The sequence below is a fragment of the Anopheles coustani genome, chromosome 3, assembly GCF_943734705.1.
Source record: "Anopheles coustani chromosome 3, idAnoCousDA_361_x.2, whole genome shotgun sequence".
Lineage (NCBI taxonomy): Eukaryota > Metazoa > Arthropoda > Insecta > Diptera > Culicidae > Anopheles > Anopheles coustani.
In genome coordinates, this window is record NC_071288.1 from 64,407,671 (window position 1) to 64,422,566 (window position 14,896).

General features: G+C 45.6%; 1 protein-coding gene across 1 annotated transcript in view; it reads right to left on the reverse strand.

Annotated features, from left to right (window-relative positions):
- LOC131265112 (nephrin-like) overlaps window positions 1-11,592 on the reverse strand; it is a 32,876-nt gene extending 21,284 nt beyond the window's left edge. Inside the window, exons 1-4 of the mRNA XM_058267377.1 lie at window positions 11,583-11,592; window positions 11,475-11,492; window positions 11,284-11,433; window positions 10,832-11,011 (exon numbers count right to left, since the gene is read on the reverse strand). Coding sequence (XP_058123360.1) covers window positions 10,832-11,011; window positions 11,284-11,433; window positions 11,475-11,492; window positions 11,583-11,592 — 358 coding nt within the window. The remainder of the gene's footprint in view (window positions 1-10,831; window positions 11,012-11,283; window positions 11,434-11,474; window positions 11,493-11,582) is intronic.
- Window positions 11,593-14,896: the final 3,304 nt, after the last annotated feature.

Genomic DNA, 14,896 nt, shown 5'->3' on the forward strand with positions numbered 1-14,896 from the left:
AACAGTTTTGCATAAATGAAACAATGACGGCCTGAGCCCGCTCCGGTGCAGAAAGCCGTCATCAATATTGTCGGATGATCCAATATTTATAGATTTATCGCAATGAAAATTGATATGCTATGAAACGTGAAATGACGTTCGGGAGGAAATAAAGTGACAGCGATACGAGCGCAACGGGCCCGAGATTGGAAGGAAGGTTCAGTGCGAACAGCGAGTGACCGTATTCCAAGTACCACAAACCTTTTGTTTCGTACTGTCTCTGTTAGTCTCTATGGCGCTCAAATTGGTTTCATGTAAGCCATTTTTCATCACGGTCCACCAAGTCTACGAATCAATTAGAGGCGCGCTGTTCGGTTCGTCACCATCGGCAGCCATTTTGTACTCCAGCACCTCGACCGGACCATCTCCGATTGAGCCATATGGCTTACGGGGACGCAAAGTAACGATTGCCGATGGTAATATTTCACCTCCCGGTGAGCTGCGCGTTGCTGGAGCCCGGCGAAACGAATACGATTATTTTTTGACTATTAATTGATCCTTTCCTAAAAACCGGTCCCCGATGAGATCGGTTACGAGGCACGGGTCACCCTGAATAAAAAAAAAAAACAACGTCGGCACCCAAAATTGCCCACTATTTTGATTTCTCGCAATCTTTCGCTTCCTGCGACTTTCTGGTGGGACTTTTTATCGAAGATGTCAATTAGTTTCATTCATCGTCGTGCCTCTCCAATGGAGGATGCAACTTCTGGCGAAAAGGAGAAGAAGATTCAACAAGATAGTGGAGAAGGATAGTGTATAGGGAAAAGAGTCCAACAGAGACGGGATGGTCCATTAATATGTCCGATACGATCCAGCGTCATTCACGGCCCATTCATTCATTCATGATCGTGACGCGGGTTGGCATCCTTGACCGAAAACCGGTTTTTCATTCATGAATGCCACGAAACGTAGCCAACACACTGCACCGATGGACGATTACAGCATGTTTTCTTCGGACAAAAGCAAATACTAGTGAGGTCGCCAGCCACCTGGAATCAGTTTCTGCGAGCCTCAGTGAGTTCAGAACAAGGCAGTTTCTCTACGCTACCCTGCGGAGCTGGAACATCCAGTATTCCTGCATTCAAGCGCACGGATATGCACTCCAAAGCGACCATAATTAATTCTTGAGTGAATTCAAGCTCCTCCCAGCGCTGAACAATGTGTCGTGCAAACGCAATCCACACCCTCGCGATGATACTCGGAGGCCGCGGCAAACAAACATGTCGTGTTGCTTGGTGGGCGCACAATTGCCGATCGAGTGTGAAAGTGCCACGTCAGTGCTCACCGAAGGGCCACAGGATATATCCGTGGAATCTCTTATTTGACGCTTCATTTGCCTATCTACCGGGACGGCGCAATCCTTGCCCATGCGATGCGCTGAACCCCTCGCCATACATGCGACAGCAGAGCAGCGCCACCTAGGTGGTACTCAGGAAATTCGATACTAATTCGATTCCAACCGGTAATGTCGGTAATCAAATTTGCCCACCATCGTGTATGTGTGTGTGTGTTGCATCACCCAACGCCGGCATTCTCCGACGATCCGGATTGTGCCCGAGACGGAACCGGGATAGTGGTGTCGATGAAACGGCGAATCGAAACCTGCACACCATTGCACTGGAGGGATTAGGAATGGAAATTGAGCGGCGCATCGTGTAACTGATCGATTTCAATTAGCATTTACTTCAGCTTAATGCGATTCAGACACCATGCATGCAGTGCACGGACGGCAGAAAGCGGCCAGAGCGATTGGGAACCATGGATATGTGCGCATAAGAATTGAATTTGCTTTTGTTAAAAGAATCTCATCGGATTATTCAAAGAACTAGAACGTAGTAATGCAAGACAATTCATGTTTAGTATTTCTATATATTATCATTTATTTAGGTAAAGAACATCGTAATCAATGTATAAACTTCAGAAAATTTGATGTGGACTTCTTGTATACACTATGTGTCAACACTTCTCAACCTTTTTCCTAACTTTGTGGTTCTTTCAAAATATTTTTTTATACTATCAAATGTTTTAAAATCTTTTCTTATGCTAAATGATTCTTATACTATTAGTCAGTCAACATTCTGATAATTTCATTCCAATTCTGAAGAATTTAAATTACAATATAAACTAATTTCATCAGTTATAATAAAGGACGTTGTTGATACAAATGAAACGCTTAAGCCAAAATGGAAAACAAGTAACATAAAAGGATTCGATTTGAAATGAAAAGACATGTCAACTCCTGTAGCCCCAAGTATTTCATTTCCAGGTCGGATGCAATACTGAGCGCTGCTATCTTTAGTCTGAAACGAAGTCCCACGAGGATTTGTTTTGAAAGCCCCAATTTATTGGGTCTGCTCCTATGCCACCCGTTCCACGAACCAAAGTGTATTTATTGCCGTGCACTACAGATCCGTCTGTAGAACGTGCGACCGGTTGCAAAAAGCCATCACTAATCAGTCGTACGTTTTGTGCATTTTAGCAGAAACAACACGAAGTACCCGGCTCGTAGACGCCATTTGTGTCCGGCCCTGTCCAGATGCGGTCGGGACTTTCTTGGCCGGTAGAGTGTGTAGCAGTAGCAGTCGTCGACTGGTTCATTTGCTTCGGGAGCTGGCTGTTTAAAAACGTACGTACTCACTCGCTGCGTACTAATCGCGAACGGGTCAGGTTATGTTCAGCCAGCAGAACTGTTGACCGCCATATGACGAAGCGCACATGAGGACGGCGCTAATCAGGAGCGTGCTGAACAGGGCTGGCGCCGTACACGAATTCGCACGCCAAAAAGCAGGAGAGCCTCTGACGGAGGTCGGATCCCCGGAATCGAAAGGACGAAAGGTCTCCACCCTATGAGGCGAACACACCACGCGGGTTTGACATGAAATATTCATGAATTAAAATTTTTCCAATTTCATTTCGCCACGTAGAGACAAACACACACACCGTAGCGGTGGTGATGATGGTGGTGGTGGTGCAGATTTTGCGAAACTATTTGTCCGAGGAAGCTCAACATTTATCTCTCGGCTCAGCTTCGGATGGAACCTGGGTAAGGACGTCGGCCTCAGGAGAGAAGGGGGGATCTGCGGCACATAGATCCGTATCGAAAGCGATCCCCCTCTCCGTTCCTTCCTCTCCCCCCCCCCCCTCCCCCTTCTTAAAACGAGTGAATGTCGACGCCATTCCTATACCGGGGCGATTTTCCTGATGACCGTCCCGAGCGGACGATGATGCACATTTTTAATTTAGATTGTAATCAATACACACACACACACACACTCCGTACACATACAAATGAGCCTAAAAGAGCACATGTACCGTGACATGGGTCACATGCAACGAGAGTTCGAGGACCCGGATAGGTCCTGTTTATGACGGGGTGGATGGAAGAGTTTCTTTTTTCCACTCCAAAACCCCCCCAAACCGATCATCACACGATAACGCCACCGTAGCTTTATCGGCATTGGTGTGTGTGTGTGTACGAGTGTGTGTTTGTGTCAGGTTTGAAGAAGGACCGGCCGGAAAAACCGGTGCTTCTTGCATACGAAATTGTAGCCGACGTTCGACGAGCAGGGGGCCGGAAAATGGTGAGTGTTGGGGGGAGGGAGAAAATTAAAGGGAAAATAGTTTTCCATAACTAACGGCCGCTGTGACGCGAATAGGAAATATATGCGCCCTCCCCTCCGGACGGTGCAGGAGTTTTTCCCGCAAACGTGCACGCACATGGCCGTGGCCAAAGGGGGCGAGCAGGGGGATGGGGAGAAGGAATGCAAATGCGTGCGGAATTTTCCGTTCCTTTTTCCTTCCAAAATCTATGCGTAACGGCAATCTGCTCGCCTATGCAAAACACGTTCCACTACAGCATCACGCGATCCGATACGACGACGAGCACGGTTCGGGGTGCGAGTGCGTTTCGTCACACAAAGGGGAGGGGGGGGGGGGCGGAAGTGGACGAGCACTCCAAAAACCGGATGATCCACTCCACTGGGGTGATGAGGGCCCAGTTCGCCCAACGTTCGGTCCCTAGCAGCGCATATATATAGGTGGAACTTTGTTCGGTCAGTTTTCTGTTTTTTATTTATTATTCTCCATTCATTTGCGTTTAGATGTCGATTTTTTGTCCCGCCAGTTCGGGATGCTTTTTTGAGCGATTGCAGTTGAAAATTCGATTGAATAAGGATGCATTTCTGGTTCGCCATTTTCCACACGCCCCGGTTCCAGTTCGCAGCTTTCGGGCGGCATTCAACCACTTCCTCTCTTTTCATGCCGCTGTTGCTAACACTTTTGTTTCCAATTATTTGCAAGGGCTAGAGCACGAATGGGTGTGTGTATATGTGTGTTTGTGTTTGTGTGCACCATACTCGACAATGCACTCCCTTCAAAATTGCAATTGCACCGAAATAGCCCGTGGGTGGTGGGTGAGTGAGTGGCGCATGGAAGGCGTTGTGTATCTCCACTCCTCACCTCACATTTGCAAAAGCTTCAGCCCATGTTGCAGCTGACACGGAATCGGTGGACCGTGTGCGAATCCCGCCGGACGAATGCAGCGAACCCGTTTTCGCTTGTTAGGCATAGTTTTAATTATTTAACTGTACTCGACGCGATGAGCGGATCTGTTATTGAAACGCAAACGGGCCAGCACTGATGGCTGGCCATTTTGTTATCTTGGAACTGGAAGAAGAAATTGTTCGATTGAATAAGAGTTAGGGCAGATAGCTGTCTCTTTAGAAAACAATACACCTCCATCTTGTTTGAGCCCTAATATTCCTAGCACCATGGAACATATGTACGATAAAAAAAAAAGCTTCCAAACTCACCTGTTGAGCGGTCGTTCTCGACAGAACGTGCCGTGAGAAAAATAGTCGGTGGTGTGGAAATCTTATCAAAAATCCAAACCCCCGTTGATCTCAAACCCAATCAAGGGGTTTTGGCGTACGTTATTCGCCATTTAAATCTTATTAAAATTTAAAGTGCCATCCACACACAACGTGGCAGTTTGCGCAAGCTGTGTTTTTTTTTTTGTATCTTGTCTGCCGAAAAATTCACCTCTCTAGTCGTTCGCGTTCCTTCCACATTTCCCCCACACCCCGACCGAAAACCGCAACCGGAATGGTGTCGCATCTGTTTCCGGGGACCTGCTCGCTGATCGAATCACAATTTTGCCTAATTTTGAATCCTGACACCGGCACACCAGGCAAACCACGATCGTGCTCGTGCTTGCAAACAAACAAACAGCGGATAGCAGGCTAGTGGAAAATAAAAATGGAAGGATACAAAAAACAAGGCCTAACCGGTGTTCGAACGGGGCGTAAGGAATACACATACAGCGTAAGGGTGGCACTTTTATGACGAAAAAAAAACGAGCAACACACCACGTGGGAAAAAGCTTGAAGGAAAAATCGGGAAATTCTCATCGAACCCAACAAAAAAACAACCCCCCGAACAAGAACACGGAACACATCACCCGCACATGATCCCGTGCCCGGTGGAATGTGTCACCCCAAGGTCGAAATCCCCGAGTGTGGGTGAGTGTGTTTGTGATATAAAAATCTTTCCTCAACAGATGATGACAGAAAAGAATTTAGTAATCTTTTTGCATTACTTTTTGGTTTTATTTTGTTGGGAACTTTTTTTCTCCTCGTATTCAACGTCTCGCTGTTGCTGAACTGCGTCGCCTCCAGCTTGCGAAGTTTGCTAATGATGCTGACATTGATGCGCAAACGTTGACGCTAGAGGCTTTCGTACTGTGCTGTATGTATTTTTCGTTTTCACCCGAACGTAGGCCGTTCGGATGAACATGGCTGGAAATATCTAAGCCGGTTCTTTCAAAATAAAACATACCAACATTCTGGGCCTCGTATTGTCTCAGTTCTCAAGTTTAGATTTTCGTGTGTGGTGAGTAACATTCTTGTCCTGTATGTTGTAAAACAAAACTGTGAAATATTTAGCGCAGATATTCAACGAAGAATCCAAATAAAACATTTGAATATCTACCACGAGACATGAAAACTTGAGGCAATTTCGTTCCAGGAAACAAGCAAATGGGAGATAAATTATCCACGATTGCACGTCGCGTTATAATAAACATGGCGCATCACCGTCCTGCGAAAACAACTCCCATTTCAAACAAATCCCGTTGCTTTGGCGAGCCGTTGGGCCTGGAATAAACTTTCTGCCCGGTACGGTGAATTATTCACCCTCGTCAAATTATCGCTCACTTCATAATCGCGCGACGATGAGATATTGCGTCAAATATCTGTTTTCACGAGCAAACTTGAAATTTCTTGGCTGATGGTTTCGGCCGTTTCGCGGATTCGCAAGTACGATTCGCACACGCACACGAGGTGGGGAGGGGAAATACCCGCGCAAGATAAACACCAAACTTCAGGAGGAAATTTATCAAAGTATCTTTCGGTCGAAGCGCGCGCGTTTTCCCTCCCCGCTCGTCCCACTCGGCAAACCCTGGACTGCAACGGCGAAGTATCGTTTGCGCTTGGATTGTGTTTCAATTTAAGCTAACGCCAGCGTATCCGAGCAATGTGCACAGCCGATGGTGGGCCGGCTTTTCCCTTACCGACCGATTCCGGCCAGCATCGGAGGGAAAAAAAAACGCCGCAGTCAGCAGTTCGGAAATAGAACAAAAGGTGGAACGAAAGACACGGCACAGGACATCCACCGCGCCGGGTGGAACTCTAAGCTCTAATCCTCAACCAGTGTTTTCCACGGATCCTTTGGCAAGGTGTGAAGATGCGGAAAAACGAAAAAGAATGCCAAATCCTGTAGGCACACAGTGTAAGGCACAGTTAAAATCGTTTGAATATTTAAAAAGCATTACAACTTTTCCAACCCGGGCTCCGGTTCGTTTGAAGTTTCGATCACCGGGTTCGTTGGGTGGCGGGTCGGGGGGTGGTGGGTTGGTTTATTTGCCACACCGAATCTCCACCTCACGCCACACACCTGCCAAGACGCGGGCGAAACAAACGAAGACATAAAAAGGCCATTGCCAAACCATCGTTGGCAAAACGGTTGGCGCTGAGGCAGAAAACCAACGAGGGAAAGCACAAAAACAGTCTTGTTTTTCGCTCACTTTGCACCATTCACGATCCGACACACCCCGACACATCCCTCGATCCTCGCCCTGTTCGGCATGGTTTAATCAAACGCTAGCAACGGTTTGGGAGAGGCCCGCGAGATAGAATGCTGGAAGAATGTGCAGCAGCTATCAGCAGCTAAGAAATTGCTCTACACGTGATTACCATAATATTACGTTTTCTTTTTTCTTTCACTCCGTCCCATCATCGCAACTTGCTTGCTTACAGTTCATCGAAATCGGCAGCCGCCGAATCCACCGAGGAAAGCGGCGATGAAGGAAAAGGACCACAACCACGGTGGATCGCGGCAGACCAGCGAAAAAAAATAGGGAAAAGAACACGCCTAAGGCAGAGTATTATTAAAGTCGAATTAAAACATCTCACCTGTAGGAAACGACTCGCGGCAGATTTGATTTCAGCTTAAGGCGCTTTTTTTCTATTCGTTCCAGCTTGTTTGTTGCTTTCTCCCATGCAGAACCGAATATCCCTGCGTGGAAAGCTGGGGGAAAAAAGAGGGAATACAAGTGCACGCAGATTGGGAAATGCTTCGGGGTAAAACTTTCCCTGCCCTCCACGTCACCATAATGTATTCATAAACTGACCGGCTTTGTGTACAGATTTCGTGCCAGCCATCGGTCAGCTATGTTTACTCCTCATTTGCCCACAATTAATCAACTGCGGTGTGTGCCGTTAAGGACGTACCGGGAGGGCGAGAAGCGAGGAAGATGGCAACCATGGTTTCCCATTCATTACGTTCATTAGTCCTCGTCGGCGAGCAAAATGTCGTTCGTAAATTAAAATTATGAATAAGCGCTTCCTTTTATTTACATATTTGCCACGATGTTAAAACCGACAGCACGCATTGGCAAACACTACTAGACCCCTTATTGTGTAATACGAGCAAAACAAAATGTCACAGTGGTAAAACCCTAGGCAACCCTTCGTGGCGACGCAATCGGTAACGTATGCAGAACCGTCGAGGGAGGGTTCGCTTTTCCGCCGATTGTTATCTGCAGCATGACCGCGAAAGGGCCATCTAATTGCCCGTGCGCACGGAAACCGGGGTGAACTGTCAAATTGAATAGCAACTACCAATAATTGCTGGTCGATTCTGGGTTCCCATCAATCCGACATTGTGAAAACGAATAAAAAAATATAAAAATAAACTCACACACACGCACGAGCTGAACCTCCATAATCCACTTTTGGTCTTCGGTAATGGAGCAGGAAAAACTTTTGTTTAAATAGAAATTTACATAAAATAATTGGTTATTGAAATTTATTTGCTACAACCCACCGGTACGGCGGAGGCTGTATAAAAAACAGCAAAATAAAAGCTAGAAAAAACTGCTAGCCAAAAAACAAATCGGAAAAACAAACATCCAACCTGCATCGACGGCGGCATGGGACAGAAATCGAAACATGGAAAAAAATCACTCAATAATCAACGAACTCGGCACTTTTGCTCAATTAGAATGGCGGAGTTGGCAGCATTAAAAATAAAACACAGAAAAAAAGGGACAAACATAAATATACTCCACCCCAACGTCACTGTTTAGTGATGGTGTTTTTTTGCGTTTTCTTTTTCGTGTTTGTATCAGGTTTGTACCGATAAGCTTTAATTTGTATAAAGCTCGGCTCTAGGGGGTGGAAGTTCGCATTATTGGAAAAGTAATTGAAAACCATTTCGAATGAAATTTAGCATGAAATTGATCGCAGTGATTGCGATAATTCCAAAACAATTGGAATACATTTTTAATGTAACCAACAATAACAGCAACTCAAATATGGGTTCTAAAGAGAACAAACAAAATTAAATCGATCGTTGTCTACATTTACATAAAAATACCATTTAACATTTTGTAAGAACATTTTTAGTTCAAAGCTGCAACAAAATCGCTTAGGTTTTCTTTGCCATACCCAACAAAACTATATTTGCTATCAAAAAAGCTCCCTTTTGGAATGTTAAAGCCAACTATGAGTAACATAGTAGTAGAACAATCTACAAACTTTTCGGTCATCTGAACGAGCCATCGAAAATTATAAAGAATAAAGAAACGGTTCATCCTCGAACGAGAGATGAACAACTTTATACGACCACTGGGAAAACTTACAATGCAGTTATGTATGTTCAACATGGTGCATTTTGGCGTCATACATATCTCGGAATCATGTATTTTTCATCGTTCAAATAGATTTCTTCCATCACGGGAGAGCGCAGATAAAAAATCCTTAGTCACCCAACCATCTCCTGCTGGTGCATAATTTAAGGATCACCATGACGCCTCCTTAGTAAGTACCGTATGACGCCACTTGAGGGCGAAGAGCTTTCCGCGTTCTTTTCTCAGTCATACTATCGAACACTGCTGCTGCTGCTGCTTCTGTTGCGGCGTTCAACTATCTTCTCCTTAGAACGTACAGTGGTAGCCATTATAGCAAAGTTTTGGCTGGCGTGTCTGACACTCACCTTCCCTAATCATCCAAGCCACTAGAACGGAAACTGTCTACCGTACCGTACCGAAAAAGGGGTGTGGGATGAAAAATATGTTCTACAGTTGCTCCTGGCAGACGGTAGACACACTTTTACTACACCTCCGGGCCCGGAGCTCAAACTGATGTACAACTAGTACCATCCGGCGGCGCGTCTCGTGCCCTTCAGCAGATCGTAAACCCCACCACAGCCTCGACCGCTTCCGAAAGCTGCAGGTGCTGCGCAGCGTCACGTACTTCACGTAAGATAAATTACGACGGCCAGGAGAATACGACCGAATGGGATAAAGTTTACTTGTTATTAAATAATTTCAAGGAATTTTCATTGAAAGCATGTATCCGCAACGGCAGAACCGCTACCTTCCGGAGGTCGTCCTCTTCGGTGTCGGCATACTGGATAGGTAAAGTTCCCGGCCTGCGGTGCTGCAAATGCGCCAGAGCGCCAGAACGACTCCTCCCAAACCGGTGAACCGGAGGCTGTAGTTCAAATGTTTGACTAACTCGGTGTGTACCCAGCGTATAACAATGGAAGAGAAGTCTCCGCCTGGTTGGGTACCAAGGATACCGCGTCCGTGCTGATACCGTTGGCAGAGCTATTTCCTCGTTTCCCTCCGCAGGCAACAATACGAAGCATTTCTGTAGGAATGCAGAAGCCTTCAAACTGTTTGTCGGGTTCGAGAGTTGGCTCGGTAGAAAATGGTTCCTGCTGATAGCAAGGTTTCCCGTGCTTTTTTTAATTGTTTTACAAAAATATATCCTCGGGTTCTGAAAGGCTGCAATAGTTTAAAATCTCACAGTATCATTCGGGACAAGTAAACAAAGGTTAGGAGTGGCCACCAATTGCGAGTCGCTCTCAACGGAATGAGTTTTACACCAGACCGAGGACAAATATCTGGAGTATTTTCTGAATGCTATTCAAATGAATAAAGAATCTTAGGAAGTATTTTATGCTCCGTTTTACAGTTGATTAAGCATTACTAAATTACTCCAAATGGCTACAAAATCCAAAAGATCCAGATAAATATATTAGAAGCAATCTAGAATAGTCCTTCGATAGAAGGTAATATAAATCCAATCATTTTATTCACAAGTCAGGACTTTCTCTCCCTAACATAACAATGATGGTTGGGTAAAGCGTAGAACCCCAACAACTTAGTCGATGAAATGGCGATTCTTATACTGCGATAAAAGTAGAAAATTGAAGCGTTGCTACTCACATATCACGGTGAGCCGGGCGTTGCCGCGGATGGCCGAGTTGAATTTGGCCGGACCGACTTGGCACTGGTACTCCGCGTCGTCCTCTATCGACGCGTTCGATATTCGCAGATTGTAGATACCGAGGTTCCGATCGGCCAGCACCGAGTACCGGGGGTAGCCGGGGATGGTGTGGGAGAATCCTGTGAAATTAGGACGGAAAAGGTCAAATAAAATCAGTCGAAGAACGGAGTAAGTAAATGGAATCGGGGCCAGAGAAATGGCTGGCATCAGCATAAAGAAACAACAGCGCAGAACTGTCGTGTCCTCACGGTGTCCGCTTCCACCGACCAGCTTTCTCTCTTCCGATATGCTGGGTTAAATTTTCATCGAAATAAATAGAAATGGTGACCATGCTTGGTAACACCAGCTTATTGACAGGCACACACACTCACACACAGGCGTGACTACTTACCCAGCGCAAAGCCATCCTTTGTCCACTGCACGGCACCGACGAGATTGTAGATTTCACAGCGAAGCAGCGCCTCGGTGCCTTCCAGCACTTGCAGATCTCTCGGCATAATGCGGAACTTTTGCTGAGTGCTGCATAACAGCATTGGGATAGCTGCGAACGAGGAAAGAGCATAATAAAACGGTACCAATTACAATGATGTTCCTGTAATGCTGGGGGGAAGGCAAGCACAAACAATAGAAGATATGAAGGAATTTCAAGGTTCTGGAGCTTCCACATTCTCGGCGCGAGTAGCGCCTCACAATACTCCATGCTGTTGCAAAATTAATCCAGAATATTGCGTTTCATATCACATCGAGCTCTAGTAGATCCAGAATTGCATATAGACAACTCCCTTAACCACTCTTCCTGATACGACAAAATTCTATGGAATGCTCATCTGTGACCATCGCTTCAATTATTCTGTGGCCTGGTCTAAATCCACATAATGTTAGTTTATAATTTAGAATCGTCGGTTAGAATATCAATTGATTGAGGTTTCAGCGAATCGATCAGGTAGTGGCGATAACCTGCAAATTCCATCCCCTCAACAGGCAAAGCACAGCATTCGGGTTAATATATTGATTTTTCAAAAATAACATAATATCCTCCCTCGCGGTCCCACCAGGCTTCCGACCTACCGAAATAATCGATCCTTCCCCACTCAAACAACTGATCAACAAATAGTACAGGGAGCTGGTTAAACAAATCTCTCCAGTGCACTTGCACCCTTGTTGAGAGTTCGTCTGCACCGAACGAATCCCCCCACTTGAAGTCAGCGTTGATTGGATTCTATTTACACAATGTCGGTGCATTCGTTACGCTTCAGCGCGAGCTTTCGGTGCTGCTGTCGAGCTTCGAAACCACTCAAATGTGGCTGGTACTTATAACTCAACATTGATACACTCTATTTGGTACCGAGGAAAATCAGAATTATGGTTCCACCCTACCGTTGCTGTACAGAACCCGTTGGTTTTTCACTTGCTAGAACACAACCGTAGTTAACTATACAGCCTCACACAGAAGATAACGATATGGGGTACTTGTTTCGCATGAAGCTTCACGCGCCACCAGCACACTGTAGGGTGAGAAAAGGGTCTGCTCGCTGCCGAAATGCTGCCCGGGAAAGTCGACCAACGTTGTAAATTATTTTGCTCGCCAAACAACAACATCCTATTTCCTTTCAGCTTCCCACCTTGTTCGCAAACACCTTCTCGCCGTCAGGTTGCCAGAGACTTCGCCAGAGATTCCTACCACCCCATTCCGGCCTGCTGCTCATTATCTCTTCAGTCACTTCGCTCCCAACCTTCCCAACCGGAAGTCATAATTCAGCAGCATAACCGGTGCCACACACACACACATTTATACACTCTGCAAAATCAACAGCAAAAACTAGTAACCACGCGTTCCCTCCAAAAGTCAGAACGATCGCGAGATGAAATCTTCCTGGGCAGGTGAAAACAAAACGAAAAAGGAACAGCACACATTGGACTTTAAAATTCGTAAAGCTGTAGGTTCATAGCGTCTAGCCGTCGTGTGTCGTGATGAACAAAAACCTCATCTCCTCATCCGGAGACGAGGACCACGTACGTGTCCACGGCGGGGTCCCGGTGATATCAATTAATGAATGACGACGGTTTCATCTTCGCCGTGATGCCGTGTCGTTCCCGTTTGACATCCGGTTTTGTTTTTCTTGTTTTGTTTTTGTCTGCGCCGACAGTGCACCGGAAACCGGGTTTTGACCTGTGGCCGCCACTAGAACCGTGCCACGTTTCGGCACCGGTGAGTGACTTAACGACTGAAGTGTATGTTTATTTGGGAAGTACTTTAAATGTAACATGGACATCCAGTAGAGCAGCATTTCAACCCAATTCGTGACGTTTCAAAGATAATTTGGGGACTCACAAAGGTCTATGTTAATTGAATTAATCATTTGCTTAGGTAGATGTCGAGGGTTATTGTGTATATTGTATACTTGACTGCCACCTTGTTTTAGTACATTTTTTAAGTGTGATCATTTTTACAACATTAGGTTATAAATATTTTCAAAACTACAATACAATAAAGCTCCCTAACATATAGCCTGTTTGTAATTACTGTAGCTTACTTCTACATTCGTGTAATGAGCTGATGTGGATTGCTGCTATCACCCGAGAAACGGGTGATGGGGCAGTCAACATGTAAACCATTGTAAATCATTAGGAATGAAAAGCAATTAGTTGATTTATAAGTAAATTTGATTATGTCCATTTTAAATTAGTTTCAAGTACTTTTGAAATGTTTAATCTGTCAAAAAATACTTGATTTGCTAAGATAAAACGGATCAACAGATTTCTTCAAATATTTTAAAATTAAAAATTATTGTACTCATTATTAGCTGAGTAAACTAAAACCACTATTTTTCCAGATTTTTATCTGTATAAAGCACGTATCATCTTCCATTTCTAATTCCCTTTTCTATTTATGAATAGATGTTGAAAAACATGTTTTCCTTTGTGTATTTGTGAGTGAGTAATACGGCTAAACTATTTAAACCTAATAATCTACGTCAACCCCCGAGAAATAAAGACCTGGAATAGGGCATCATCAACTTGGTAGAGGAATTAGCATAAGCTAGTTTAGACCGCAAAGATGGCCATTTGCATCTCCCGTAAAGTCACCAGCTCATCCCCGGGGGCTTTATTACGAACAATGTGCACCACACAACTATGCGCCATCATTCCAATGCGATAGTAGTTACGAAATAAAAAATGGAACCCTATTACCTGCGGCCCCTTGGAAGGGAGAATGCAAAATGCGAGTGTAAATGAGTGTGTTGCACAAGTGCTCTGTGATTTTTCTAATCCATTCGTGTCGCCTGCACACGAGGCAAACGAGAACACACCGCCAGCAGCGCAGAACTGACGCAAGAACAATGTTATCAGTAATAGCTTCCCGTTGTGGGGAGCTTCCCCAGGCTTCTTCCTTCCGTGAGATAAGGCTCTCCGGCTCTCCAGCCCCCCGCTCGAGTGTGCATAATGTGGAAGGTCAGCCCATTCCCAGCCCCCAAACCGGAGTGCGGTGGGAAAGTAATCGGAATAAAATATAGCATTTCCCGGCGCTTGGACGGCGTTACGTTCCGTTCCGTTCGTGTACCGCTAATGAAACCGTAATAAGTGGAAATGTGCAGAGACATTAGGCCCGAAGCTATAGTCCAAACGATGTACACGCTGCACCACCGAGCAGCACACACGCACACACACTTTTATCACTGTCTTTTCCAACCCCAAGTGTCCCAGGCCGGCCCAGCATCCTCTTTCCATTTCCACTCAAATTACGGGCAACTCAATGATGCGCCCGGTGGAAATAAAAAGAAAAACAAAGTCAGCGATGATGCAAACAAAAAAAAAACACACACACACACCCTCAGTTCCGTCCCATCCGACGTCTTCCCAAGCTTCCGCTTGCAGTGGCGTGCGTATGTTTGCCACCAAAATGTCAGCTCCGACTGTGGCCGGTGGCGGGAGCATTAATTTTTATGGTCCGAAACCGCCAGTCGGAGCCTGCAGTGGATCCGGTTTTGATTCCCATGCCCGAT